Source organism: Theropithecus gelada, chromosome 9, assembly GCF_003255815.1.
Source record: "Theropithecus gelada isolate Dixy chromosome 9, Tgel_1.0, whole genome shotgun sequence".
NCBI lineage: Eukaryota > Metazoa > Chordata > Mammalia > Primates > Cercopithecidae > Theropithecus > Theropithecus gelada.
This window is the reverse complement of record NC_037677.1, coordinates 129,911,449-129,939,187: the sequence shown is the minus strand read 5'-3', so window position 1 is coordinate 129,939,187 and position 27,739 is coordinate 129,911,449. Positions and strand designations below refer to the sequence as shown.

The window sequence follows — 27,739 nt, the reverse complement described above, 5'->3', positions numbered from 1 at the left end:
GGCGCGGCCGCCCTGGGCTGGGAAGACGCCGGGGGCCCAGGTGGCATCAGAACCCACAGGAGGGAGGCAGCTGGCCCAGGAGGGGCCGTGGCAGGCCTTTGGGGATCGCGAGAGTCGACCCCATCCTCCCTGAAACAAGGTCCGAGGTTGAGAAGGTCCCTGCCCAGTCCCGCAGCTGACAACAAGGGGAGAAGCCGCACCTGCCGGGGTAGGGACCGCGGGGTGGGCTCGGGCCTCCGTGGGGCCGGCACAGGGACCCTCTCCTCTCAGGACCTCGGCCCTCATCCCCGGGCACCGGGACTCACAGGCGGATGGGCCCAGGTGGGGACCAGGGTGTGAAGGGCAGGAAGCGGGGCGGGTGGAACGGGGCCGGGTGCGGGGGTCGCGGGGGATCGCGGGGAAGGGACCTTGTGATGCAGGAGACGGAGGGGACTGGTGACGGAGGACTGGAGGCCGCGAGGATGGGGAATGGGGACGTCCCTTTCCCCTCCCACCGGCTCACCGGGGATGCGCCTCCGCGACTGCCCGCCCCAATCCCAGGGCGGAGGCCTCGCGCAAAACCCAGGCGCCTCGGCTCCGCGCTCCGGCTGAGGGTCTGCGCCGTCGCCCGCCCGCTCCTTCCCGCTCGGCCGCGGCCCCTGGGCGGATACTCCGGCGCGCGGTTCCAACCGAGGTCCGTGGCAGGTAAGGCCGGGAGGCTGAGGCGGGTACAGAGCCGGGGAGCGAGGGGCCGCGCAGGCAGGGGATGCAGCCGTCGCCCGGATAGCCGCGTCCGAAGGCGACCCCGCTACTCGACCCCATCCTGTCCCCCGCCAGGTGCTGAACTAGGCAACCGGGGACGGCATGGAGCGCTGGGAGTGCGCGGGAGGGACCGTCCCTGGGGTACGGGCCTGCTGGGGCGGGGTCCGCACGGTGTCAGCAGCCGCTTGACAGCCGCAGCACCTGCAAGGCCCGCACCCAGGCTCTGGCCCCAAAGGTGGGCGCCAGGCCCAGGCACCGCCCGTCCGCGCTCCAGACCCTTATCTGAGCCAGCACTTGGTCCCCGCTACCGCATCCTCCAAACACAACACCCCTGCCCCCATGCTTCCCCCCACTTCGCATCCCAGCAACGCTTGCAGAGCCCAGGAGCATGGCTGCCCTCCCCCAGGCCTGCCCCATACCCCCCGGACCTGGACGCCCCCCGAGGCCTGGACGCTCCCACCGCGGCGCTCCTGCCCCGCTTCAACGCCCCCAATTCAGGTGCACAACCTTCAGCTGCAGAACCCTCCTGCCCCACCCGCCACTTCCCAGCGCCTCCCCCAGGCCTAAGTCCCTGATGCTAGAGATTAAACCGCGCCCCCCAGGCCTGCGTGGGCCTCCAAGATGCTGGGGGCACCCTGATCCCACAAAAGCCGAGGGTCCCTCTGCTCTCCAGCCCTGAGCCCTCCGCCCCTGGGGACCCGATCTCCATGGAAACTGAGGGCCCTCTCCCTCTCTTCCCGCAGGTTTGGCTCCACCAAGATGAACTGGGCACCCGCAACGTGCTGGGCTCTGCTACTGGCGGCCGCCTTCCTCTGCGACAGCGGCGCAGCCAAGGGTGGCCGCGGAGGGGCGCGGGGCAGTGCCCGGGGAGGGGTTCGCGGGGGCGCGCGCGGGACCTCGAGGGTGCGCGTGAGGCCGGCGCCGCGCTACGGTGCCCCTGGCTCCTCCCTGCGCGTGGCTGCGGCAGGGGCGGCGGCTGGGGCGGCGGCGGGAGCAGCCGCGGGCCTGGCGGCGGGCTCGGGCTGGAGAAGGGTCGCGGGACCCGGGGAGCGCGGCCTGGAGGACAACGAGGACGGGGTGCCCGGAGGCAACGGGACCGGCGCCGGCATCTACAGCTACCGGGCGTGGACTTCAGGCGCTGGACCCACGCGCAGCCCTAGTCTCTGTCTCGTGCTGGGCGGCGCCCTCGGCGCCCTGGGGTTGCTGTGGCCCTAGGCCTGGCTGGGCTCGGGGACTACATCTGGCCCCCGGCCCGCGCCGTCCCCAGGATCCCCCGGCCTGGGCTCCCCCTTCCTCCCTTGCCCACGGTCTTGGGCCCCAGCTGGGGCAGGAGCTGCAGGCTGTCCCTGTGGACCCGCCATCCAGTGTCCTGCCCACGCCGCCTCAGCCTCCCACCTCCCACCTCGAGGGGACCATGGATCCTGCCCCAACCCGCTCCAGGATGTCAGGGTCCCCCCAATCAGAAAGGCAGCGGCCTGTGGCTCCTGTACCAACCGTCCAGCCACGCTCCAGAGCCGCCCAAAGGGAGGTGCCAAGGCCAGGAACCCAAGCCACCCCGGCTCCCCTCACCTGCCCTGGGGCTGTGGTGACGCATGGGCAGGGAGGCCACCTCAGGCTGGTTCTGCCACCGAGGCCCTGAGGAATCTGGCCCTTCCCAAAAGCAGCAATGAAATGGACCAAAGGACTTAAGGATTTGGGGGGAAGTGAGAGGAAAACGATAGGTGCTAACCACCTGCCCAGAAGAGACAGTGGATCTCACAGCCCAGGAACATTCCCAAGCAGAACTGTCCCTCCGAGGAACGTCCATCCTGGCTCTCTGCAGCTGGTGGGAAAACACACCCTGCCCTGGAGGGGCTGCCAGGCCTTGTGCCCCACACCCTCAGGCCGAGATCCGTCAGAGACCCACTTTGCTCCAACAACTTGAAACATGTCACTTTACCCTCCTTAGGACCCATTTTGGGGGAAAAACTCAACACATTCCAGAGCTTTCCAAATCTTCTGAACTTTAGGTTCACATTCAGGCATCACACAGTTCTGCCTGTACTCAGGGCACGGCAACTGCCAATCCCACTGAAGAGCCCTCCCTGGGCACAGCTCAGGCTGCACAGCACGCGGATTTCCCTGCAGGCAGCCCCTTCCTCGGAAGCAGCTGTTCCAGGCCTCGGAACAGGGCCTGGGTATCGAGGCGTGGTAGATCGGCAGCTGATGGCCTGCTCAGTGGATCAGGAGCTAACTCAGACCACGGAGCAAGCAGGGGCCAGTGGCGGGCCCGGGCGCCCAGCAGGACACCCATGCAAGAGGTTGAGCCCCCAACATCTCCAAGAGCTCTGACCACCCAAGGACAGGACACACACGGAGTGGCACCGGGCAGTCACAAGGACTTGCCTCCAGCACTGGACACACCTGTGTTAAGACCGGCCCTCTGCTCCCCAGTCCTGCCAGCCTGGGGCCTCCTCCATGGGCCCAGCACTGAGGGGTCTTGGGTCTACCACGTTCTCTAGCTCTCCAGTCACCCGACTCACCCGAGGTAGGATGGGTTCTCCCTGGCCCCCCATGGCCTTAGGATCTCACCCACTCCAGGCCCTGGTGAGAGCCTCGCCGCTGCCAGGCTGCATCCCTCCCGGGCCGGAGCCTCTGGACTCTGGACACCAAAGTTGAGACCAGCACCCCCCATGGGCCCTGCCAGCCTCTGCCTTCCCCAGCTGGCCTGGGTGCTGGCCAGGGTGAGGATCTGGAAGCTGTTGGCAGGACTCAACCAAGCACTGCTCTCTAGCTCCGGGGCACTAAGCCACAGGAGGCAGCACCCTGCAGCCTCCCATCCACACTGCCAGCAATGCCCCAGCCCAGTGAGCCCAGACGCTCCCCCACCCCTTCCAGACCAAGCTCAGTGCCACCAAGACCAGCAGGCCAAGACCAGGCCCTGCCCCAGATCTGCCATTTCCCCAGGAGGCAGGGAGTGGTCTGAGTCTCCTCAAAGCAGGGAGACCCACCGGAGCCCCCTCGACTTCGCAGATGCCCACCTAGAAAATGGGCTGAGCTGCACCAGACCCTCACGCACAGTACTGCAAGCTGATGGAGTGTTCCAGATGTGATGGACACATCGTGATCTGCATATTCAGTACATTAGCATCTGACACAGCCAATCTGAACACTTTCGGCCCAGGCGGGCAGGGTTATGGCAGGATGCAGGTGGCACGCGGGGGCTAACTTCAGGCTGATGAGTGTGTAGGGTACGGGGCAGCAGAGGCAGTCGGCCAGCAAGGAGGGGCCGCTGAGCACCAGGGCCGTGGTGGAGGCTGCTGTGGGAAGGCCAGGCCACCACCGGAAAGAGGCCGGAGCTTCTGCAAAGGATGTCCCTGGCCCCAGGCCCCGCAGCACTTCAGCCCATATCCCCAGCCCCACTCACCTTCCTTCCTCTTCCCTCTTCTAGGACACAGGCTGTGGACCTTCAGGTGCACTGATAATGGGGCTGGAGGGGCCCCCACACCTCTCAGCCCCACTAATGCAGAAACCCACTACCCATGAGCTAGAAGGTGCTCAGCGGCCAGGGGGTCTCCACTGCCCGTGCCGGGCGGCCTTCCCGTCTGTGCACAGCGAAGCCATGTGCAGGGCGCCCCCAACTCTGCCCTGGAACATGCCCCAGGGCACGGAGGGGTGAAGCCAGTGCTTGGGCTCTGCTGCTGGGAGTCTTGTTGTGTCTGCGTGCGCCTGTGAGTGTGAAATAAACCTCTCTGCCGGCAGCCAGCCTCTTACTTGCTGTGGGACTGCAGGACACTGGACCAAAAGCCCCCAACCAAGCCCTGGTTGCCAACCTGCTCCTTTCTTAGGTTCCACTGGTGAGAGCAGCTCTAATACACAGGCCCAAGGCACTACGGTACACCTCACAGGCCAGTAAGAAACAGGCCCTTTAATTGGAGATTTTAAAGGTTACAGGTTATAGCTTTAACTCCTTCTGAGACAGCATCCATTTCTCAAGAGGCCTGAGCAGGAAGCTCTGGGAGAACCAAGCATGCGGAGCTGCTCAGGGACGTCACCTGGGAAGCCTGGTGTCCACTCCCACCTGCTTGGCCCCTGGAACTGGGGCCCCTGGAGCTAGCCAGGCCGTGGGGGCACCAGAGAGCACAACACCCTAGTGGCCAGCGTGGAGCTCCTGGACCAGGTGAGCTGTCTTGAGCCTCAACCACCCAGGTCAGGAGGTCTGGGAGGCCACTCGTGGCCCTCCCCACCCAGACAAGTTCAGGGCACAGTCTCGGCCGGGGGGTGGCCACGCAGGATGTCGAGGTCCAGCATCATGGGGCCCAGCAGCCCGCGGCGGAAGGTATGGAGGAAGTCACGGGCTGCCGCAGGATAGTCAGGCTGAATAACGTTCACGTCACCTGGGGGATGGGAGGGATCAGTGAGGAAGGAGCCTTCATAGCAGCACGGGCCCAGCCCTTACCCACCTGAGGGACCAGCCCTAAGAGACTCTAGGGTGGCATCAGGGAAGCCCAGGGAACAGGATCACACTCAGAAAGAAACCAGCTGGAGCTGCGCTGCCTGGAGCCTCCAAGGCCAGGCACATGAGGCCTGCAGGTGTCCACCTAGCACTGCCCATCAAGCGGCAGGGCTGATGGACCCTCGGAAGCCTGGACTACGAGCCCTTCCTCTCCAGAACTTTCTGTAGCTCCCCTGCCCTGAAACCCAGTCCCAGAAGACCCGCCCGCATGCTCCTTGAGACGTTCCTCTCCTCCCTGCCTCCTCTGGGGACGGCCGGGGTCCCCCTGGGTGATGGGGTAAGGCTCCAGTGCCCGCATCAGCAACCTCACTCACCCGTGCCCGTGAACACCTTCACCTTCTGTGTCTTCCCCAGCTTCACAGCCACACTCTTCAGCACACGCTCTATGCTGTCACAGGCACTCTCCAGGCCGTAGTGCTGCACGTACCTGCACACAGGCTGCAGGTCAGCACCAGGGGGCCCAGCACTGACACCACGCAGACAGCCAGGTGCACAGTCAGCCAGGCCGGGCCCTTCCTCCTGAATGCCACAAAGGCCATGGCTAGGCAACTCCTGTGGGTGACAGTGATTGCAGTGCTGTGGATGACGAAGATGGCACTGGAGGTGACTGGTGCTGAGCCCCGGGGGGAGAGCCACTGTCTAAGAACCATCCCTGAGCTTTGTCCTGTGTGGCCATGGCCAGCAGCATGGAGGGTGGCTCCCACCACTGGAGCTCTTGCTGCAACGGGAGGAATACCAGCTGTTCACATGCACAGGCTTCATCCACCCTATCCGGGGGCAGGGACAGGCAGGCCTCTGTGCAGGCCCAGGTCCTGGAAACTAAAAGAGTAGCACAGCAGACCATCTGCAAACACACCGTTTGCTGCTAAGGATGGCACTCGGTGACTTCCAGGCAGCCAGTACGCCTGCATCCTCTCCACCCGGCTGGGTGTTTGAGCGGTGTTTTCCTAGCACACGGACCAGCATGGGCTGACTAGGCACCCACCACTGCTGAGCGCCACCCAGTGGTTCTCACGGGCACTCTCACTCCTCACAGTGCAGACTCTGGGCAGAGAGGCCTGGAGGGAAAGGCCAGCACAGAGCAGCAACTCACAGGGATAGACACCACCCTAAGCCTCAGGAGCCCAACTAACCCAGACCCAACACTTTCCCAACCTTCCTGACAGCCAGGGGTGAGGGCAACCTGTCTCATGGCTCCCACGAGGACAGGCTCAACCTTGAGGAGGCTGGAGCCCTTGGACCTGGTCACAGCATGACCCGGTAACACAGGACTCACCACAAGGCCCAGCAAAGCAAGACATGAGATCAGAGCCCATGGGGGCATCGGCACCCCGAGTAACACGGGTTCTAAATCTCACTTCTGGGTGAGCTCAGAGCCCATGGGGGCATCGGCACCCCGAGTAACACGGGTTCTAAATCTCACTTCTGGGAAGCAGCAAGCGTGAGCTCTCAATCAGCAGCCTCAAGGGCCCCTGGTGCTCCAAAAAAGCTGTCCCAGGAGAGAGGAGCAAGCCTGGAGAAGACCCCTGCCCACTCCCGAGCCCTGCCAATGGGTGAGAACTCCTGCAAGCACAGGACTGTTTCCAAATAACCGAGCTATCCCAGAACAAAGCTCAAGAATTTTTACAGGAATGCAGACATCCATCACCTCACAAGGTGAAACTCAAAATACATGGCGTCCAGCTAGGCACGGTGGCTCACGCCTGTAATCCCAGCACTCTGGGAGGCCAAGGTGGACGGATAACTTGAGGTCAGGAGTTTGAGACCAGCCTGTTCACCAACATGGTGAAACCCTGTCTCTACTAAAAATACAAAAATTAGCCAGGTGTGGTGGCACACGCGTATAATCCCAGCTACTTGGGAGGCTAAGGCGGGAGAATCACTTGAACCCAGGAGGCGGAGGCTGCAGTGGGCTGAGATCGTACCACTGCACTGCAGCCTGGGCGACAGAGTGAGATGCCATCTCAAAAAAAGAAAAAAGATACATATATATATATATATATAAAATCCAAAATATTAATATATATATTATATATTATATATATATATATATATAAAATCCAAAAATTGCCAGGCCTACAAAGGAAAAAAACAGACCCCTTAATGAGAAGAAAATCAGTCAACTCAAACTGACCCAATGTTAGAATTAGCAGACAAGACATTAAATCTAAGCTGAAACACGGAAGATATTTTTTAAAACAATCCAAACTGAACTTGCAGAAGTGAAAACTATGAAAACCACTGAGTGGGATGAACAGCAGATTAGACATTGCAGAAGAAAAGATGAGTGAACCCGAAGACACAGCAACAGAAACCGCAAAACAGGCACAAAGCTTTACTGAGCCGCGGTGGGACGAGGCCGAGCAGCCTGGTACCTGCGTGCCTGAGGTCCTGAGGAGAAGAGAGGGACAGAACAAAAGTCTGCAGATATAAAGGTTCAAAATGATCCAAATTTCATGAAAACTACAAAGCCCCAGATCCAAAAATCTCAATGAACTACAACTACAAGCAGAAGGTAGAAAACCGTACCAAGGTCCATCGTAATCAAGTTGCTCAAAAGCACTGAGAAAAAATCCTGGAGGCAGCAGAGGAACAAACACGACAGCAGACAGCTCATCAGACACCACGCGAGTGATGAAGGGAGACCACCCCCTGTCAAGCACTAAAAACCCCGTCAATCTGGAATTCTATACATAGAGAAAATATCTTTCAAAACAAAGGTGAAACAGACACCTTCAGACAACCAAAAGCTGAAAGAATTCACCACCAGCAAACCTGCCTTACGATACATATTAAAGGAAATCCTTCAGACAGAAGTAAAATCACACCAGAAGGAAACCTGGACCTACACAAAGAAATGAGAAGGTGTGGATGGTAAACTGATGGGAAAATATATAAAACTTTTTTTCTGGGATTTTATATTTCTTTAAAAGATAATTGTATGAAGGAAAAAACATATATCTGGAGGTTATAAAATATGTAAAGGTAAAATATATCATCATGATGATGGCACAAGGATCAGGATAAGAAAAATAGAAAATCACTTAAAGACATACTATACACCCTAAAGCAACGTCTCCCAAAAGTTGTAGACAATAAGCTAACAAATAAGATACAGTAGAATCATTTAAAAATATCCAATCCTAAAAAGGCAAGAGAGAAGACAAAAGAAAACAAAAATTGAGACAAATAGGCCGGGCATGGTGGCTCACACCTGAAATCCCAGCACTTTGGGAGGTGGGTGGATCACCTGAGGTCCGGAGTTCAAGACCAGCCTGGCCAACATGGTGAAACGCCATCTCTACTAAAAATACAAAAACAATTAGCTGGGCGTGGTGGCGCGTGCCTGTAACCCCAGCTACTCAGGAGACTGAGGCAGGAGAATCACTTGAACCCGAGGGGTAGAGGCTGCAGTGAGCCGAGATCGCACCACTACACTGCTGCCTGGGTGACGAGCAAAACTCTGTCTCAAAAAAAAAAAAAAAAAAAAAAAATTGAGACAAATGGAAAACAAATAGCAAGATAATAAATTTAAATCCGGCCGGGCGCGGTGGCTCAAGCCTGTAATCCCAGCACTTTGGGAGGCCGAGACGGGTGGATCACGAGGTCAGGAGATCGAGACCATCCTGGCTAACACGGTGAAACCCCGTCTCTATTAAATACAAAAAAACTAGCCGGGTGAGGTGGCGGGCGCCTGTAGTCCCAGCTACTTGGGAGGCTGAGGCCGGAGAATGGCGTGAACCCGGGAGGCGGAGCTTGCAGTGAGCTGAGATCCGGCCACTGCACTCCAGCCTGGGTGACAGAGCGAGACTCCGTCTCAAAAAAAAAAATAAAATAAAATAAATAAATAAATAAATAAATAAATAAATTTAAATCCATAAATAATCACATTAAGTGATTAAATGTAAATAGCCTAAATACCTAAAAGGCAGAGACTGTCAGACTGGGTAAGAAGCAAAATCCAACAATACAAAGAAGCAGACTATAAGAAACATATTTTAAATATAAAAACACAAATATGCTAAAAATAAAAGGACAGAAAAAGATACACCATGTTACTGTTAATCAAAATAAACTGGAATGGGCCAGACGCAGAGGGTCACACCTGTAATCCCTGTACTCTGGAGGCCGAGGTAGGCAGATCACATCACGCCTGTAATCCCTGCAGTCTGGGGGCTGAGGCAGGTGGATCACATGAGGCCAGGAGTTCAAGACCAGCCTGGCCAACATGGCAACACCCCCTCTCTACTACAAATACAAAAATTAGCCAGGCATGATGGCACATGCCTGTCATCCTAGCTACTAGGGAGGCTGAGGCATGAAAATTACTTGAACCCAGGAGGCGGAGGTTGCAGTGAGCCAAGATCGTACCTCTGCACTCCAGCCTGAGCAACACAGTGAGACTCCGTCTCAAAAAAACAAAAGAAAACAAACTGGAATGGCTATATTAATATCAGACAAGACAGATTTCAGAGCAGAGAATATTCTGAAGGATAAAAAAAATCATTTGATAATGATAAAGGCATCAAATCATCAAGAGGACATAACAATCTCCTGAGCATTTCTGTACCTAACAGCAGAGCTTCAAAATACACGAAGCCAAAACTGACTGAACAACAAGAATAGAGAAATCCAGTTATAGTGGGAAATTTCAATACCCCCCTCACAATAATTGGTAGTACAAACACAAAGTCAGCAAAGTAGAAATAAAAAAATAAGTATCGAACAGAAATAATGACATAAAAACAAAGACAACAGAAAGTCAATGAAACCAAAAGCTGATTCTTTGGAAAAATCAATAAAATTAATAAGCCTCTAGCCAGACAGTTCTCTTCCACTTGAAAAAGGGCATCTAAGAAACACCCATACCTAATATTGCGCTTAATGGTAAGAGAGTAAAAGCTTCCTACCTTAGATCAGGAACAAAAAAAAAAAAGATGTACCACATCTCAAGCACTAAAAAAACCTGCCAATTGTATTGAAGACTGTGGCCAGTGCAATAAAGCAAGAAAACAAAATACGGCATCTGGACTGGAAAAGAAAAAGTAAGATGATCTTTATTTGCAAATGACGTAATTGTCTAGGTAAAAAATCTATTGGAATCTACAAACAGCTACTAGAATGAATAAATGAGTTTAGCAGGGTTACAAGATACGAGATCAATATACAAAACTCAATTCTACTTCCATATACTAGCAATGAAAAATCAAAAGTGAATATAAAAACAATACCATTTACAATAGCATCAAAAATTTTAAAAGAGTTAATAGAGGGAATGACATCACCAAATAGAGAAGTAGAAGCAATCTGGCTCCACTCACCCTCTCAAAACCAAAACCAAACATCCAGCACCAAGAATATCACCAGCAATATTCCAGAACTCAAATCTGAGGATGAGACCAGAGAACTGAAAAAACTCCAGGCAGACAGTAAGCTGCAAAGAACCTCTAAGCAAACATCCAAGAAAAAACAAAACAAGCCAGACAGGAAAGCCTAGATAACAAATCCTTGAATGCAAAACCACAGACATATGTGCACAAGAAACAACAGCGAACGGAAAACCGTGACCTTCTCAAACAGCCAAAGCAAAGAGCCAATGACCAACCTTAATGAGATGGCAACATGTAAGTGCTCAAATCAAGAATTCAAGATAACAGTTAAAAAAAAAACTCAGCAAACTCTGACATAGAAAAACAATTCACAAATTTGTCAGACAAATTTAACAGAGATTGAAATTTAAAAAAAAAATCAAACAGAAATCCTGGAACTAAAAAATACATTTGTTGATCTGAAAACCGCTTACAGGCTCTCAACAGCAGAATGAATCAAGCAGAGGAAACAATCAGTGAGCCTGAGGACTGGCTATTTGAAAATATACAGAAGAGGGAACACAAAAGAGAAAAAAGAATTAAAAGGAATGAAGAACACGTGCAAAATACAGAAAACTGCCTCAGAAGAGCAAACCTAAGAATTGCTGGGGTTCAAGAAGGAACTGAGCAAGAGGAAGAGGCAGAAAGTTTATTCAAAGAAATAATTACAGAAAAATTTTCAAACCTTCAGAAAGACGTAAATGTCCAGGTACAGGGAGGTCAGAGATCACCAAACAAATTTAATCCAAATAAAACTACCCTACAGAATATAATAATCAAATTCTCAAAAGTCAAGGATGAAGAAAGAATCCTACAAATAGTAAGAGAAAAGCAGCAAATATATTTATAAAGGAGCTCCAATGTATCTGGCAACAGACTTCACTAGGAAACCCATATAGGCCAGGAGGCAGTGGGATGATATATTCAAAGTGCTAAAGGAAAAAAAAAATGCAACTGTCAACTCAGGACACACTTTCAAACATGAAAGAGTAAAGCTGAGGGAATTCATCAGACCCAACTTACAAGAAATGCTAAAAAGAAGTTCTTCAATCTGAAAGAAAAAGACACTAATGTACAAAAAGAAAACATGTGAAGCATAAAACCCACTGGGAAAAGTAAATACACAGACTCAGAATAATACTGTGAATGTGGTGTGCATTCCTGCACATCTCTAGTATGAAGACTAAAAGAAAAATGTACCAAAAATCACAACTACAGCAACCTGTAAAGAGATAGCCAATATAAAAACAAATCAATCGAAATAACAAATGAAAATTTGGGGGAAAGATGCAGCTAAAGTACAGAATTTTTTAGTTTTTTGTTTCTATACTTTCCTCTGTGATCAAAGATAAGGCGTCATGTGTTTAAAATAATTTTTTAAGAGGGGTCTCACTGTGTCACCCAGGCTGGAGTGTGATGGCATGATCACAGCTCACTGCAGCCTCAAACTCCCGGGCTCAAGCAATCCTCCTATCTCAGCCGGCTGAGTACCTAGGGTACAGTCACAGAGATAATTTGTTATAAATACAAAATGCTTTTTGTAAGCCTGATGGTACACTACATGTAATATATACACTAAAAATACAAAGCAACAAATTAAAACATACCAACAGAGAAAATCTCTTGACCACATGCAAAGGAAGACAGTAAGGAAGAGAGGAGTTACAATCAGAAAACAAGCAACAAAATGGCAATATTAAGTCTTTATCCATAATATTGAAAGCCAATGTACTAAATTCTCCAACTAAAAGACGTAACAGTGGGCCAGGCACAGTGGCTCATGTTTGTAATCCCAGCACTTTGGGAGGCCAAGGTGGAAGGATCACTTGAGGCCAAGAGTTGAAGACCAGCCTGGGCAACATAGCAAAACCTCGCCTCTACAAATAAATAAATAAATAAATAAATAAAATACCCAGGTGTGGTGGCACATGCCTGTAGTCCTATCAGGAGGCTGGGGTGAGAAGACTGCTTGAGCCCAGGAGTTCAAGACTACAGTGAGCTATGATCACACCACTGCACACCAGCCTGGGCAACAGAGTGAGACCCTGTCTCAAAAACAAGCAAAAAACACAGAGTGGCTAAATGGATTAAAAAACAAGATCAAACTTATGCTACCTATAAGAAACCAACTTTACCTATAAAGACACACGCAGACAAAGTCAAAGGGTGGAAAAACATAAATGGAAACCAAAAAGAAAAGAGCAGGAATAGCTGTACTTATAGATGACAAAACAGACTAAAAGTCAAAGACTGTAAAAACAGCAGGAGCAGCTATACTTACAGAAAATAGACTTACAGGTCAGACTGTAAAAAGACACAGAGAAAATCACTATATGATGATAAAGGGGTCAATTCAGCAAGAAGATACAACAATTATAAATATCTATGCATCCAACACCAGAGCACCCAGATACATAAAGCAAACACTGAGAGACTGAAAGTGAGAGGCAGACTGCAACACAGTAACAGTAGGGGCTTCAACACCCCTGCTCTATAGGGTGTTTCCAGCCAGAAATCAACGGAAACACTGGAGTGAAACCACACGCTAGGTCAAGCAGCTCTAACTGACATTTATGGAACATTTCACCCAGCTGCTGCAGGACGCCCATTCTTCTCATCAGCAAACGGAACATTCTCCAGAAGAGAACATATGTTAGGCCACAGAACAAGTTTCAACAGATTCAAACAAGTTGAAATCATACTATCTTTTCTGACTACAAGGAAATACAACTAGAAAGCAATAAGAGGAACCTCAAAAACTACACAAACACATGGAAATTAAACAACAGGCTCCTGAATGATCAATGGGTTAATAATAAGAAAAATTTTAAATTTCTTGAAACAAACGGAAATGGAAACACAGTATATCAAAGTCTATGGGATACAGCAAAAGCGTTGCTAAGACAGAAGTTTATAGCAACAAACACAGTAAAAAAAGCAGAAGACTTCAAATAACCCAACCATGAACCTCAAGGTACCAGAAAAGTGAGAGCAAACCAAATCCAAAATTAGTAAAAGAAAAGAAATAATAGAGATCAGGAGATCAGAGCAGAAGTAAATTAAATTGAGACTAAAAAAAAATACCAAAGATCAATGAAACAAAAAATTATTTCAAAAACATAGATAAGGCAGGCACGGTGGCTCACTCCTGTAATCCCAGCACTTTGGGAGGCCGAGGCGGGCGGATCACTAGGTCAGGAGTTTGAGACCAGCCTGACCAACACAGTGAAACCCCATCTCTACTCAAAATACAAAAAATTAGCCGGGCGTGGTGGCGGGCGCCTGTAATCCCAGCTGCTTGGGAGGCTGAGGAGAATCACTTGAAGCTGGGAGGTGGAGGTTGCAGCGAGCCGAGATCATGCCACTACACTCCCCAACAGGCGACAGTGCGAGACTCCGTCTCAAAAAATAAATAAATAAATAAATAAAAATTCACAAACATTTAGCTCAAATTTAAAAAAGAGAAGATCAAAATAAAATCAGAAAACAAAAGGGACATTACAACCAATACCACAGAAATACAAAGGATTGTTAGGAACCACTACGAACGACTATACCACAACAAACTGGAAAACCCAGGAGAAACGTACAAATTCCTGGGTGCAAACACCCTGCAAGACTGAGCCATGAAGAAATGGAAAACACCTGAACAGACCAATAAGTAACAAGATCAAAGCAGTAATAAAAAGTCTTGCCGGGCGCGGTGGCTCAAGCCTGTAATCCCAGCACTTTGGGAGGCCGAGACGGGCGGATCACGAGGTCAGGAGATCGAGACCATCCTGGCTAACACGGTGAAACCCCGTCTCTATTAAGACATACAAAAAACTAGCCGGGCGAGGTGGCGGGCGCCTGTAGTCCCAGCTACTCGGGAGGCTGAGGCCGGAGAATGGCGTGAACCCGGGAGGCGGAGCTTGCAGTGAGCTGAGATCCGGCCACTGCACTCCAGCCTGGGCGACAGAGCGAGCCTCCGTCTCAAAAAAAAAAAAAAAAAAAGTCTTTCATCAAAGAAAATCCCAGGTCCTGATAGCTTCACTGCTGAACTTCCAACAGTTAAGGAAGAACTAGTATCAACTGTACTCAAACTATTCAAAAAAACTGAAGGGGGGAACACTTCCAAAGTCATTGTACATGGCATTATCCTGCTACAAAAACAGACAGGGACACGCAGAAAAAAAAAACGACAGGCCAACATCCCTGATGAACACAGATGCAAAAACCCTCAACAAATGACTAGCAACCCAAATTCAACAACACATTAAAAAGATCATTCACCATCATCAAGTGGGATGTGTCCCAAGGTTGCAAGGATGGTTTAACAGATGCGTATCAATCGACATATAACATTACACAGTACCAAGGGAAAAAAGCAATCATGTCAACAGATGCTGAAAAAGCTTCAATAAAATTCAGCATCCCTTCATTATAAAAGCTCTCAGCAAACTGCATATAGAAGGAACATACCTTAAAACAATAAAGGCCATATATGACAAACCCACAGGTAACAGTGTATTGAACAAGGAAAAACAGCTTTTCTCTAAGATCTGCAACACAGCCCATTTCTACCACTTTTATTCAACAGAATACTGGAAGTCCTACCTAGAGCAATTACGCAAGAGAAAGAAATAAAAGTCACCCAAATTGGAGAGGAAGAAGTCAAAATTATCCTTATTCACAGATAACAAAATCTTCTATTTGGAAAAACTGAAAGACTTCACCAAAAAACTATTAGAACTTACAAAAAGGTTTCAGTAAAGATGCAGAATTCAAAACCAACATAAAAAAATCAGCAGCATGTATCATGCCAACAGCAAATAATTGGAAAAAGAAATCAGGCCAGGCACGGTGGCTCATGCCTGTAATCCCAGCACTTTGGGAGGCTGAGGCGGGTGGACCACCTGAGTCAAGAGTTCGAGACCAGCCTGACCAACAGGGAGAAACCCCGTCTCTACTAAAAATACAAAAAATGAGCCCGGCGTGGTGGTGCACAACTGTAATCCCAGCTACTTGGGAGGCTGAGGCAGGAGAATCGCTTGAACCCAGGAGGCAGAGGTTGCGGTGAGCCGAGATCGCGCCATTGCACTCCTAACTGGGCAACAAGACCAAAACTCTGTCTCAAAAAGAAAAAAGAAAAAGAAAAAAAGACATTAAGAAAATCCCATTTACTGCTGGGCATGGTGGCTCACACCTGTAATCCCAGTACTCTGGGAGGTCGAGGCGGGTGGATCACAAGGTCAGGAGATCAAGACCATCCTAGCTAACACGGGAAACCCTGTCTCTACTAAACATACAAAAATTAGCCAGGTATGGTGGCGGGCACCTGTAGTCCCAGCTACTTGGGAGGCTGAGGCAGAGAACTGCTTGAACCCGGGAGGCAGGTGTTGCAGTGAGCCGAGATCGCACCACTGCACTCCAGCCTGTGTGACAGAGCAAGACTCTGTCTCAAGGAAAAAAAAAAAAGACTTAAATCTAAGACCTGAAACTACAAAACTACTAGAAGAAAACAAAGGGGAAATGCAAATTCTTTTGGAAATTGGTCTGGGTCAGATTTTTTTTGTGTAAGACCTCAAAAGCACAGGCAACAAAGGGGAAAAAAAAATAGGCAAAAGTAAAAAAATTTACATCAAGTTGAAAAGCTTCTGCACAGCAAAGGAAATAATCAACAAGCCAGGTCTGTAATCCCAGACGCTTGGGAGGCTGAGGCAGGAGGGTCTCGAGCCCAGCAGTTCGAGGCTGCAGTGAGCTATGGTCGCACCACTACACTCCAGCGTGGATGACACAACAAGACCCGAAGCAAGAAACAAAACTATCAAAGCAGTGACGAGACAATCTACAGAATGGGAGAAAATATCTGAAAACTATCCACCCAACAAGGCCTAAATAACCAGATTATATAAGAAATTCAGCTCAACAGCAAAAACACAAATAACTTTATTAAAAAATGGACAGAAGATCTGAATAAATATTTCTCAAAAGAAGACATACAAATGGCCAACGTGTATGAAAAATGCTCAACATGACTAATCACCAGAAAAATGCAAATCAAAACCACAATAAGATTTCATCTCACCCTAGTTAAAACGGCTTTTATGAGAAAGACCAGGAATAGCAGATGCTGTTGAGGATGTGGAGAAAGGGGAGCTGTCGTACACTGTTGGTGGGAATGTAAGTTAGCACGGCTGCTATGGAAAACAGTATGGAGGTTCTTCGAAACACTACAAACAGAACTGCCATCGGACCCAGCAATCCCACTACTGGGTATAGCCCCAAAAGAAGGGAAATCAATATACTGAAGAAATACTGCACTCCCACGCTCACGGCAGCACTACTCACAATAGCCAAGATTTGCAATAGACCTAAGTGTCCATCAAAGGATGATGGAGCCGGGCGCGGTGGCTCAAGCCTGTAATCCCAGCACTTTGGAAGGCCGAGATGGGCAGATCACGAGGTCAGGAGATCAAGACCATCCTGGCTAACACGGTGAAACCCCGTCTCTACTAAAAAAATACAAAAAACTAGCCAGGTGAGGTGGTGGGTGCCTGTAGTCCCAGCTACTCGGGAGGCTGAGGGAGGAGAATGGCGTGAACCTGGGAGTCGGAGCTTGCAGTGAGCTGAGATCTGGCCACTGCACTCCAGCCTGGGCGACAGAGCAAGACTCCGTCTCAAAAAAAAAAAAGGATGATGGATACAGAAAATGTGGTACATAAAACACAATGAAATACTAGCCATAAGAAAGGACAAAATCTTGTTATTTGCAGCAACACAAACAGAACTGGAGGTCATTCTGTTAAGTGAAATAAACAGGCACAGAAAGACAAATAATGCATGTTCTAACTCAAAGGTGGGAGCTAAAAATGTGGACTTCATGAAGACAGCAGACTGGTGACTATCAGAGGTGAGGGGGAAGAGGGGATGAATAGAGGTTGATTAATGAATAGTTAGGAAGAAGGAATAAGGCCCAGTGTGCGAAAGTTCGGCAGGTGACAACAGTTAACAAGAATCTACAGTATATTTCAAATACCAGAAGAGAGCAATTCAAATGTTTCCAGCATGACATAAACGTTTGGGATGATCGATATCCCAATTACCCTGATCTGATCATTACACATTATACGAATGTATCAAAACGTCACAGGTACCCTGAAAACATCTATTTTGTATCAATAAAAGATAAATCTTGGCATTAAAAATTTAAAGAGTTAAATACAAATCTTACAAAAGGTATAAAAGACCTAATACTGGAAACTACAAAACACTGCAAAGAAAAACTAAAGAAGACCTAAATAAATAAAGAGATAACACCGTATTCATGGGTCAAAGACTCAATGTTACAATACTGTCAATTCTTCCCCAGATTCAATGGAATCTGCCGCCTGGCCCCAAGAAAAACAGGGAGCTTTGCAGAAACTGACAAAGTGACTGAAAAATTCATGAGAACCAAGAACAGATAAAGCAATTTTGACAAAGAAGAGACAAAAAATTTCAAGTCTCATATTAAATCAGAAGCAGTTACCAAGACAGTCGGTCACAGAGATAAGTGAAACAGGAAAGAGTCCACAAACAGACCCACACATATATGGACAACTGATTTGCAACAAAGATGCAGTTCAGTGGAGAAAAGACAGTCTTTTCAACAAACGTTTCTCTTTTCAACAACTGGTTCTCCATGTGCAAAAAAAAAAAAAACTTCAATCTGTAGCTTGCACCATATACCAAAAAATCAAAAAGGATCATAGCCCTAAATGTAAAACCTAAAACTATCTTCAGTGAGGAAACCCTGTGACGACCCTGGTTTCGGCGAAGGTTTCTCAGATATGACAAGAGCACTCGGAAAAGGTCTAGCTGATAAACTGGACTGCATGAAGATTAACAATTCTACTCCTCGGAAGACGCTGTGAAGAGGACTGAAAAACAAGGCACAGACTTAAAGTATTTACAAACCGTATCTCTGATTAGGGACCTGCATCCAGAATACATGAGAAACCATTACAGGCTGGGCGTGGTGCCTCACGCCTATAATACTAATACCTTGGGAGGCTGAGGCGGGCAGATCACCTGAGCACAGGAGTTCAAGACTAGCCTGGACAACATGGGGAAACCCTGTCTCTACAAAAAATACAAAACTTAGCTATGTGTGGTGACACACGCCTGTAGTCTCAGCTACTTGGGAGGCTGAAGTGGGAGGACCGCTCGAGCCCAGGAGGTCAGGCTGCAGTGAGCTGAGATTGTACCACTGCACTTCAGCCTGGGCAACTGAGTGAGACCCTGTCTCAAAAAAAAAAAAGATAAAAACTTAACAATAAGAAAAGAAACAACTCAGCTAAAAAAAAGAAAAAGAACAGATATTTCCCCAGAGAGGGATGACAAATGGGCCCATGAAGATGCCCAACGTCACTGTCAACGGGGAAATGCACACTCAAATGCTGTGCGACGCCTCCACACGCCCCTCAGACGGGGGATAGTTAAAAGACTGATCTCAGAGAAACGGAAGGACTCATTCTCTGCTTGTGGGCATATAAAACAGTGTAACTCCCTTGGAAAACAATGTGGCGGTTTCTTAAAAAGCCAAACATATGCCTCCCCTATGATCCCGCCACTCTACTCCTAGGTATTTACCCAAGGGAAACAAAAGCCCACGTCTACACAAAGACCTGTCGGCACACGAAGGTTCACAGCAGCTTTATCTGCAACAGCCACAACCTGCAAACGACCCACATATCCGTCAACGGGTGACAAACTGCAGGCACCTGGACACCGCTTGGCAATGAAAAGGAGGAATTACAGACAACAGCTACGACACACAGGGAGCACACAACAATCGTGCCGAGTGACAGCTCGACAAGAGTGTGTATCCTGTGTGAGTCCATCTACGTGGAATTCTAGAAAACTCCAAGCAATCTATAGGGACAGAAGACAGCTGCCTGGGCTCGGGCAGGGGCAGGAAGGAGTGATCACAAAGGAGCACAGGGGTCTGGGGGTGACGGGAACACTCGTTTTTTGATTGTGTTGCTTTCACAGATGTAACCATACTCCTGAACTTGTCCAACTGGACGCTTTAAATAATGTGCAGATTACTGTGTTTGTAATACCTTTATAGTGCCAGTTTGTTTGTTTTTAATGAGGTGACTAGGAGGAGGGGCCTCGGCTGCCCTGCATTCACTGCACTCACCCAAAGCGCTGGTGTCTGTTGAGGGTGAACAGCAGGTAGTCAGCCATGGTCTCCTCCCCGACCAGGTGGTCCAGCACCGTTCCTGTGGAAGCAGCAGCCGAGGTAAGCACTGGAAAGAGCCCACATCTATGCTCTTGCCAAGCTCCAGCACATCCCTTCCAGTCTCAGCCCAAAGACACTGTGCTCGTAAGGAAGAGGCCACCCACCGACAGAGGCTCCCACAGAGGACGGCACTCGGCTGTGGTCCCAGGTCCAACTCCTGCCTGGCATCCGCGACCTACCTCTCTGCCCCGGTCCATCAAACAAGGAAAGCAAAGGCCGCTCATGGGGCCACTCACGGGGCAGGGCATAACGGTGACCAGAGCCCATCAGCTATGCGCTACTACAGCTCTCACACTAAGCTCCGAGGAAGGTCCGGCAGCAACCAGGTCAAAGGCAATAACAACCTCAGTGTAGGGCCCTGTGCCACAGTCAGTCCTAAAGGTGGGGTGGCAGGGGCCCCAGCCCCAGCCCAGCCCCGGCTCACCACACAGGGCCAGCTTCAGGCCTGTCTCCACACTTTCAATCCGAGGAGCCAGCACTCCAGGAGTGTCCAACAGGAACATCAGGGGCTGCTCAGAGACCTGTGTGGGCACAGAGGGCACAATCAGGCCGCAATGGCAGCCTCCCACCCAGGTGGGCTGCTCAGGAAGCCTGGGCAGCCCCAGACACCCAGCGCTCCGAGGAAGGCCTCGGGGACCCAACCCCACGGCAGCGTCACTCTCACGAAGCTCCAGGCTCCCCAGAGGATCTAATTCCCAATTAATTTGGAGAATAAATAAAAGCATCAGGTCCCAACAGCTTGTCTTCTGCTCCCGAACAAACCACAAGGAAGGGAGTGGAGGGCGGGGGACGTGCTGCTCAGGTCTGCCCTGACTGCTGCGTGGCCCTGGACAGTGGCCTCCTCACCTGGAAATGGGGAAAACAGTGTGCCTTCCCCGAAGGTTTGGCGTAAAGACTATGAGGACTATGGAGTAAGGATGGGGGCAGCGCCTGCCAGGGGGTGCTCAGCGGGGACACTGAGTGGAGGGAGGGAAGCGTGGTCAGCAGCAGGAAGCCACGCAGAGGTCAGCAGGTGCCAGATGCCTGCACAGCTCCTGACAGAGTGCTGGGCCTGGCCCCTGAGGACTCTACCTGAATTCTGGACATCACAGCTCTGGTGATTCCAGGCTCGCCACCCACCCTGGCGGCTTTTCCTGCAGGAAAAGGAGAAAAGGAGGCTCAAATGTATACTAAATACAGAAGCTGCAGAACAAGCAGGGAGACGTATGTAACAAACACATCTGGCCAAAATGGAAAAACCTAAAAGCCAAATGAGTTTCCCAAGGCTATGATTTGTTTCACTTTCAGTCCCAAACCAGCACTTTCCAAGCCACACAGAGGCTGAGATTATTCAACAAACGCACCAGAACTTGCCTCCCCAGGACTGGAAAGAAACTGTCAGACTGTGGCGGTCAGACCACAGCTGCTCCTTCCACGCGGTCCCCCTCCTGGACCCACCCCTGCACCCCAAGGTCAGCCTGCCTCCCACAGCACTGTCCACAGGGGGCTGGCTGCTCCAGGACCCAGCTCAGGGGATATCCCAAGGAGAGGCCACTCCACTGTGGACAAACAATGCAAGAATAAAAAAACACAAGTGTCCATCCAGATGAATGGACAGACAGGATGTGGTCTATACACACAATGAGGTGATCAGCCTTAAAAAGGAATAAAATTCTGACACACAACACAGAGGAACCTTGAGAAACATCACCATCAGTGACATCAGCCAGTCACAAAAGGCCAAGTACTGGGAGTCCCCTTGGAGGAGGTAGTTACAGTCATCACATTCACAGACAGAAAGTGGAACGAGGGGTGTACGGGGCTTGGGGAGTGACTCTTCATATTTACAGTTTCATTTTCAGGTAACCAAAATATTTGAAAATAGTGGTGCTGGTTGCATAACCCTATAAATGTACTTAATGCCACTAATAAAAAATAACACGCTTAAAAATAAACTTAAAAGACTAAATGACTGTAACAACTCTCCGATTAGCACCAAAAACACTCTGTAAAATAATGGTTCGCTATAGTTTAAAGCCTTCAGATTTGCACATCACGAATGGGTTTGTTAGAAGCCGATAAGGACTTGAATTAAACTTGAAAACACTGAAGGAAAAGAGCACACGGGGCAGTGAGGGGTGCTGGGGGCTTCGGCTTTGAATCAGAGTCTGAGAAAAGCCAGGAGGGAGGAGCGGAGAGGAGCACCTGCGACTCCAGAGTCCAGGAAACCTCCAGCTACAGCAAGGCGGACGCCATCGGAGGAATGGCCTTGCAGCCTCCCTGCCTGATAATCCAGCCCTGTCTACTTCACACACTTTGAATTCTCTGGATCAAAGGGATTTAAATAAATGAAAAAATACCAAAGTTTAGAAAAGCCATCCTCATATTAAAGATTTTAAAAGAGAGAAAAATTAAGTGTGAAATTCACAGCAGAATGACCTGGCCCCACTGTTCAACCCTCCTGTGAACTGGACTGAACGAGACAAGCCCAGATGCGCTGGGGACTGTGGGGTCAGCAGGAGACTGGCAGTGCTCCTCGGGCACGTCCCCTCCGGGAAAGACGGAGGTATCAGCACACCAGCCGCACGCGCCAGTACCTTTCCTGAGGTGCTGCCTCCGGAGGGAGTTGATCAGGGAGGACTTGCCCACGTTGGGGACCCCGATGACCATGATGCAGTACTCCAGGTTCTGTGGAGGCAGAGAGAGGGGTCACAGGGGCCACCCTGGCCGCTAGAGTCTGAGATTCTCCAAACCCACCCAGGCAAGGGGACCCCAGGCCAGGCCAGCTCAGGGAAGACGGGAGGTTTACGCAGAGGCTCTGCCCACCCAGTGGGGACGGCCTCAGCCCTTTCCACTGAAGAGAACGAGAGGACAAAGGAGGGGCCTCCCTGCCTGGGGCGCAGCACCTTCTCCTTGGAGAGGCCAAGCAGGAGGGGCTGGCCCATCCCGCGCCAGCCTCCCAGCCCCGGGTCCCACCAACCAACCTCTCCTCGGTGGTAGCGGGGGCTGCTCCCCATCAGCTCAGTGACCATCGGGATGATCTGCAACAAACACCCACTCACGGAGCCACCCCAGGTCGGACGTCTGTGCACCGACCCACTCCTGCCACCTCAGAACAGGATTAGGGATTCCAGGTCTCCACTTTCACACATCAGTTAGGAAAACAGAGACCTCGTATCTGGAATTCTACCCAACATTTCATAGGCAAACTGGGCATTGCCCTTCATCTGGAGGTAGCACACGCAAGTATCCGGTACTGGGAAACTGGAGTTCTGTCCAGCCCAGATGTCAGACTAAGCTCTGGGGCCCGAGGACCACCTATGCCCGTCCCCTACCATCAAAACAAGCAGGGCAGACCCGGGGCTTCAGGGACAGCTGTGACTGTAACTACCTTCTAATGAAGAAGTACATCAAGCCAGAAAATTCTGCCACGTACAACTGGAAACATGAGCTACCTGAGTCTCCAAAAGACTGACCACCTACAACCCTGGAATGTGTTCACAGCCTGACCTCGTGCCCTCAGTACAGTGAGATGCACTTGCCCCAGGAGGTCACATTCATGTGTGGCAGCTAGAAACCAGCATCCAGGATCTTTTCCAAAGCCCTGCTTCTTACTAAAGCATAAAACAGTTTATAGTACTCCTCGAACCTACTGAAGCAGAAACGTCAGAGCACAGACAAAAAGCCTACCTGCTTGACATTTTCATCCTTTAAACAGTTGGTAAAAATGACATTTTTTAGGCCTTCTCCTTCTAAGCGTTGCATAATTTTCTGAAAGACACAAAACATTTCCATTTGACTTTTTTTATTGGAGTCTCGGCTCTGTCACCCAGGCTGGAGTGCAGTAGCACAATCTCGGCTCCCTGCAACCTCCGCCTCCCCGGTTCAAGTGATTCTCATGCTTCAGCCTCCCAAGTAGCAGGGATTACAGGCGTGCGCCACCACATCCAGTTAATTTTTGAATTCACTAGCCCTAACATGCAGTGAAACCAGTGCAAAGCTGTATCATATTTCTAAACATCAGTGTTGTTCATCAGTGGACCTAAAAATATGACTGATGTAAATCAACAAGTCCTTCACCGATTCAGCTGGTTTTATTGAGCTGTCCATCAAGATGACATAGATGGAGAGATCAAGCACAAGACACACACCTGAAGCCACACACTCTGGGTAGCAAATGCACTCGGGTGTCCCTGCTCAGGGAGGTGGAAGGCAGGCCACCCAGAGGCAAGTCAACCTCTCTCCCTGGATTCTTCAGAAGCACTGGCCTTTCTCTGACCAGGCGAGACACTGCTGTGCCCTGTACTAGACGGCTACCCACCAGTCTACAAAAAGTTGCATTTCCAAAGGCAGAAGTAGCCACTGAAGTGATGTAAAAGTACCTAACTAGCGAAAGCACTTGTGATGATTTAAAAAGTAAAATAAAAAAAAAAAACAGGCCAGGTGTGGTGATCCCAGCACTTTGGGAGGCTGAGGCGGGCAGATCACCTGAGGTCAGGAGTTTGAGACCAGCCTGGCCAACATGGCGAAACCTTGTCTCTACTAAAAATACAAAAATTAGCTGGGCATGGTGGCACACATCTGTAATCCCAGCTACTCGGGAGGCTGAGCCAGGAGAATTGCTTGAACCCAGGAGGTGGAGGCTGCAGTGAGCCAAGATCGCGCTATTTCACTCCAGCCTGGGCGACAACAGCAAAACTACATCTCAAAAAAAAAAAAAAAAAAAGACTGGGGGCGGGGGGTGGTCCACGTCTATGTTTACTCAAAAGAAACTATAAACATCAGCTGTGTGGGACAACGGGCCAGTTCCACGTCTGGGTTTTTTTTTTTTTTTTTTTTTTTTTTTTTTTTACCTCCACACACCTTGCCCAGGGTCACCTGCACCCCTGACTCTGCTCTTTGCTTTGGAGAAATCCTTTAGCTCCTTCGGGCCTCCCAGCAGCGCTCCCTGCTTCTGAAATCCCAAGGTGTGCACAAGCTGGCTGGTGGACAAGCCCTTGGTTCAAAGCCACACACCAGACACCTGGGGGCACCACAATCACCACAGAAGACCTCAGACCAGAATGGCCGCATGTGGCTACTAAAACTAATCAAGCAAAATGTGAAAGTCACATGTGGCAGTAGACACATGTCAGGTGCTCACAGGCAGCCACCACGTGAGACACAGAGACCCCATCAGCAAGGAAAGGTCCACAGCACCACCGCGGCCACCACTCGGGCTCTGGCAGCACAGCCTGGCCACTTCCCACAGGAGACGCGCGCTCACTGGGTGTCTGGATCACGAGCCACACGTTAGAGGGAGGCACGCCATATGAGAAATGATGCTGGCACGCTTCTGCAAAGCAAAGGGCTGTTTCTAAAGCAGAGCCTGCCTGGGCAAACTGATAAGAGTATGTGTCCAGCAACTCTTCTATTAGAACAACCGACCTAGGAAGAACACAGCCACACTGCTGAAGGCATCTGCGAGAAAGGCCTTTACCTGCTGCTCTGTAAGATCCGCCAAGTCCATCTTGTTGAGGACCAGCAAGTGAGGCTTAAGCCCAAGGGTTTCCTGAAACAGAGGGTTGCGGCCTGAAAGTGGGATGTGACAAAATTAAGGTAAAAATTCCACCAAAGTTTTACCAGCCAACCAACTATTTTTCTTGACATCAGTGAACGAGTCATCACATCTTGCCAATTCATTCCTCAAGTACAGGAGGAAAGCCCCAGCTGGCAGGAACATTTAAACGGAGGTTTCACAGCCTACCTAGAGAATGCCACCGCTGCAGCCTACTGTCAGGCTTGAATGACCCAGACACATGTATGAAACATGTAAGTTTCAAAGACACGCAGTCTGGACCCCACACCACAGATTCTGACTAACTGGTCTGGAAAGGGGCCTACCAATTCCTATTCTTAAAAGCCTCCCCAGGTAATTCTAACATGTAATATGACTTCAGGCAGGGGGCCTCCCCTGCTCTGTGAAAGGATATTCGGGCATCATGGACCTCGATGATACAGTCCACCAGCTTCAGGCTGCTCTTCATCTTCTTCAGCCCTGGAAAACAAGGACGCCTCAGCGAAGGAGCTCACAACCTTTCTAGAGTAAACGATTCAAGCTGAACCGTCCAGTGTGACACGCCACCATAAATAACCTACAAAGTCTACATCTGAGTGAAGCGTACTAAGTAACAGTAACAGGTAACATCCACTGAGCGCCACCTCCAAGTTCCACACCCTTGGAATGGGAGACCGGGAGGCGCCCTGCCAGAGGGTGGGCCATGTGTCAAAAGCCAGATGCGGTCTTCACCACCTGACTCGTGGCTGACTCTGGGTGGAATATTTAACTGCCATGGGGTTTTTTTCTTTTCTTTTCTTTTTTTTTTTTTTGAGACCGAGTCTCACTCTGTCACCCAGGCTGGAGGGCAGTGGCGCAATCTGGGCTCACTGCAACCTCCGCCTGCCAGGTTCAAGCAATTCTCCTGCTTCAGGCTCCCAAGTAGCTGGGACTACAGGCACGCGCCACCCTGCCCAGTTAACTTTTTGTATTCTTAGTGGAGACGCGGTTTCACCATGCTGGCCAGGCTGGTCTCGATCTCCTGACCTCATGATCCGCCCGCCTCGGCCTCCCAAAGTACTGGGATTACAGGCGTGAGCCACCGTGCCGGGCCTTTCCATTTCCACGGGTCTTAATCTGGGCTATAAAACAGTAACACTGGCTCATCAGGTCCCTGCCACCTTGTAGGAAAGACGACCAGTCCCCTAACCAGGAACACCACACACAACCGAGATAACAAAGCTTCCAGCTTCCCTCCCCTCTAGTGTTGTCCAAAGACCGAGGACACAGCCTCAGACACCCACACGGACCCTTCTTCCAGCTCGGCCCCCAGGGCACGCAGAGCCGAGGCAGGGGTGGCCATCACGACACCTAGAGGGGCTGGGCCGGCCCCAGCGCTCTTCTCGGGGCCGAACTGTGACAAACAGTAAGAAATTACCAAAGACTTATTTAAGCAGGAAAACGACTCAATATATGAGTTAAAGCTGAACAGGTCCTTCATGCCCGCTGTTCCATTTAGTCCCCAAAAGACTCAGAAGTCTATCTTGTCAAGAACACATGGAAACGGAGGCTTCGGGGGATTAAACGGGCAGAAAGCACTTGCTGGGAACAGAGGACGGGGCGGCGGGCCAGAGGTCGGAGGTCAAGCAGGCCCCGGGCCCGCGGCTGCGTTGCGGGGCCACTCGTGGGAACGGGCCTCTCCCGCAGCTGCGCAGAAGGCGTCTCGGCAGCTCCCGGAGCGGGTGAGACCGGGGAAGGAGGGGAGACGAGGGAGGAAGGGGGGGCCCGCCCGGGACGACCGGGAGAGACAGGCGACGGCCGAAACGGCGGTGGGAGGGTAGCACAGGCGCCGCGGCCGTGGGCATGACCTTGCCCCTCCCCGCCGTGCCTCACCCTTGGCCATGTGGCCCGGGAACCAGCGCGCCACGTCGCGGCCGCTCAGTAGGAAGTTCTCCCGCCAGGCGGCCTGGGCGGTGCTGCACAGCGCGCGCGGGACCAGTGTCATGGCAGCACCGTCCCCGGAAACGCTCCCGCAGCCGACCTCCTGCGCGCCGCCGCGACCCGCCTCTCAGGTTCCGGCGCTCCAAGGTCCCGCAGCACGGCCCGCGCGTGCGCACGACGTCGCCTCCGCCCCTGGCGAAGCCTGGAGTGGGCGGGCCCCGGGCCCAGGGGGAGGGGCGAATGGTGGGCCGGGAGCCGGGGCGGGACTAGGAGGAGACCCCGGGGACCCGGGGGGGCGGGGCTCGTGGGTTTAAGAAATTCGCAGATTAACATTCATTAAATATTAAAACTCATCGCTCTCCCTTAAGCATATCCTGAGTATAAGTGTAACAAAATTTAGCAATCTCTTT

At 50.8% G+C, this 27,739-nt stretch overlaps 2 protein-coding genes across 4 annotated transcripts; one reads left to right on the top strand and one right to left on the bottom strand.

Annotated features, from left to right (window-relative positions):
- On the top strand, nucleotides 1–4,481 carry SPRN (shadow of prion protein). Of its 2 annotated transcripts, none has more exons than XM_025396978.1 (2): nucleotides 1–680; nucleotides 1,485–4,481. In XM_025396978.1, exon 2 carries the CDS (start codon nucleotides 1,501–1,503, stop codon nucleotides 1,954–1,956), a length of 456 nt encoding a protein of 151 aa, XP_025252763.1. In that variant the 5' UTR covers nucleotides 1–680; nucleotides 1,485–1,500; the 3' UTR covers nucleotides 1,957–4,481. The 2 variants fall into 2 exon arrangements, with proteins under 2 accessions (XP_025252763.1, XP_025252765.1); XM_025396980.1 differs by having other exon boundaries at nucleotides 1–684.
- Nucleotides 2,728–27,485, bottom strand: MTG1 (mitochondrial ribosome associated GTPase 1). 2 transcript variants are annotated; one of them, XM_025396976.1, is made up of 11 exons: nucleotides 27,282–27,485; nucleotides 25,825–25,889; nucleotides 25,332–25,436; nucleotides 23,543–23,623; nucleotides 22,837–22,893; nucleotides 22,450–22,540; nucleotides 20,945–21,006; nucleotides 20,298–20,394; nucleotides 19,772–19,853; nucleotides 5,551–5,663; nucleotides 2,728–5,117 (listed from the first exon to the last, which is right to left on the bottom strand). In XM_025396976.1, the coding sequence occupies exons 1-11, from the start codon at nucleotides 27,391–27,393 to the stop codon at nucleotides 4,978–4,980; spliced, it is 1,005 nt and encodes a 334-aa protein (XP_025252761.1). In that variant the 5' UTR covers nucleotides 27,394–27,485; the 3' UTR covers nucleotides 2,728–4,977. The 2 variants fall into 2 exon arrangements, with proteins under 2 accessions (XP_025252761.1, XP_025252762.1); XM_025396977.1 differs by lacking the exons at nucleotides 20,945–21,006; nucleotides 22,450–22,540.
- Nucleotides 27,486–27,739: the final 254 nt, after the last annotated feature.

Excerpts from the sequence above, each read along its gene's own strand:
- SPRN (XM_025396978.1), top strand. The coding sequence starts at position 1,501 with ATGAACTGGGCACCCGCAACGTGCTGGGCTCTGCTACTGGCGGCCGCC.
- MTG1 (XM_025396976.1), bottom strand. The coding sequence starts at position 27,393 with ATGACACTGGTCCCGCGCGCGCTGTGCAGCACCGCCCAGGCCGCCTGG. Across the intron at positions 21,007-22,449 it reads GAGGCAGCACCTCAGGAAAG|GAAAAGCCGCCAGGGTGGGT; the intron begins GTACTGGCGCGT and ends CTTTTCCTGCAG. Across the intron at positions 5,118-5,550 it reads GAAGGTGTTCACGGGCACGG|GTGACGTGAACGTTATTCAG; the intron begins GTGAGTGAGGTT and ends CCCATCCCCCAG.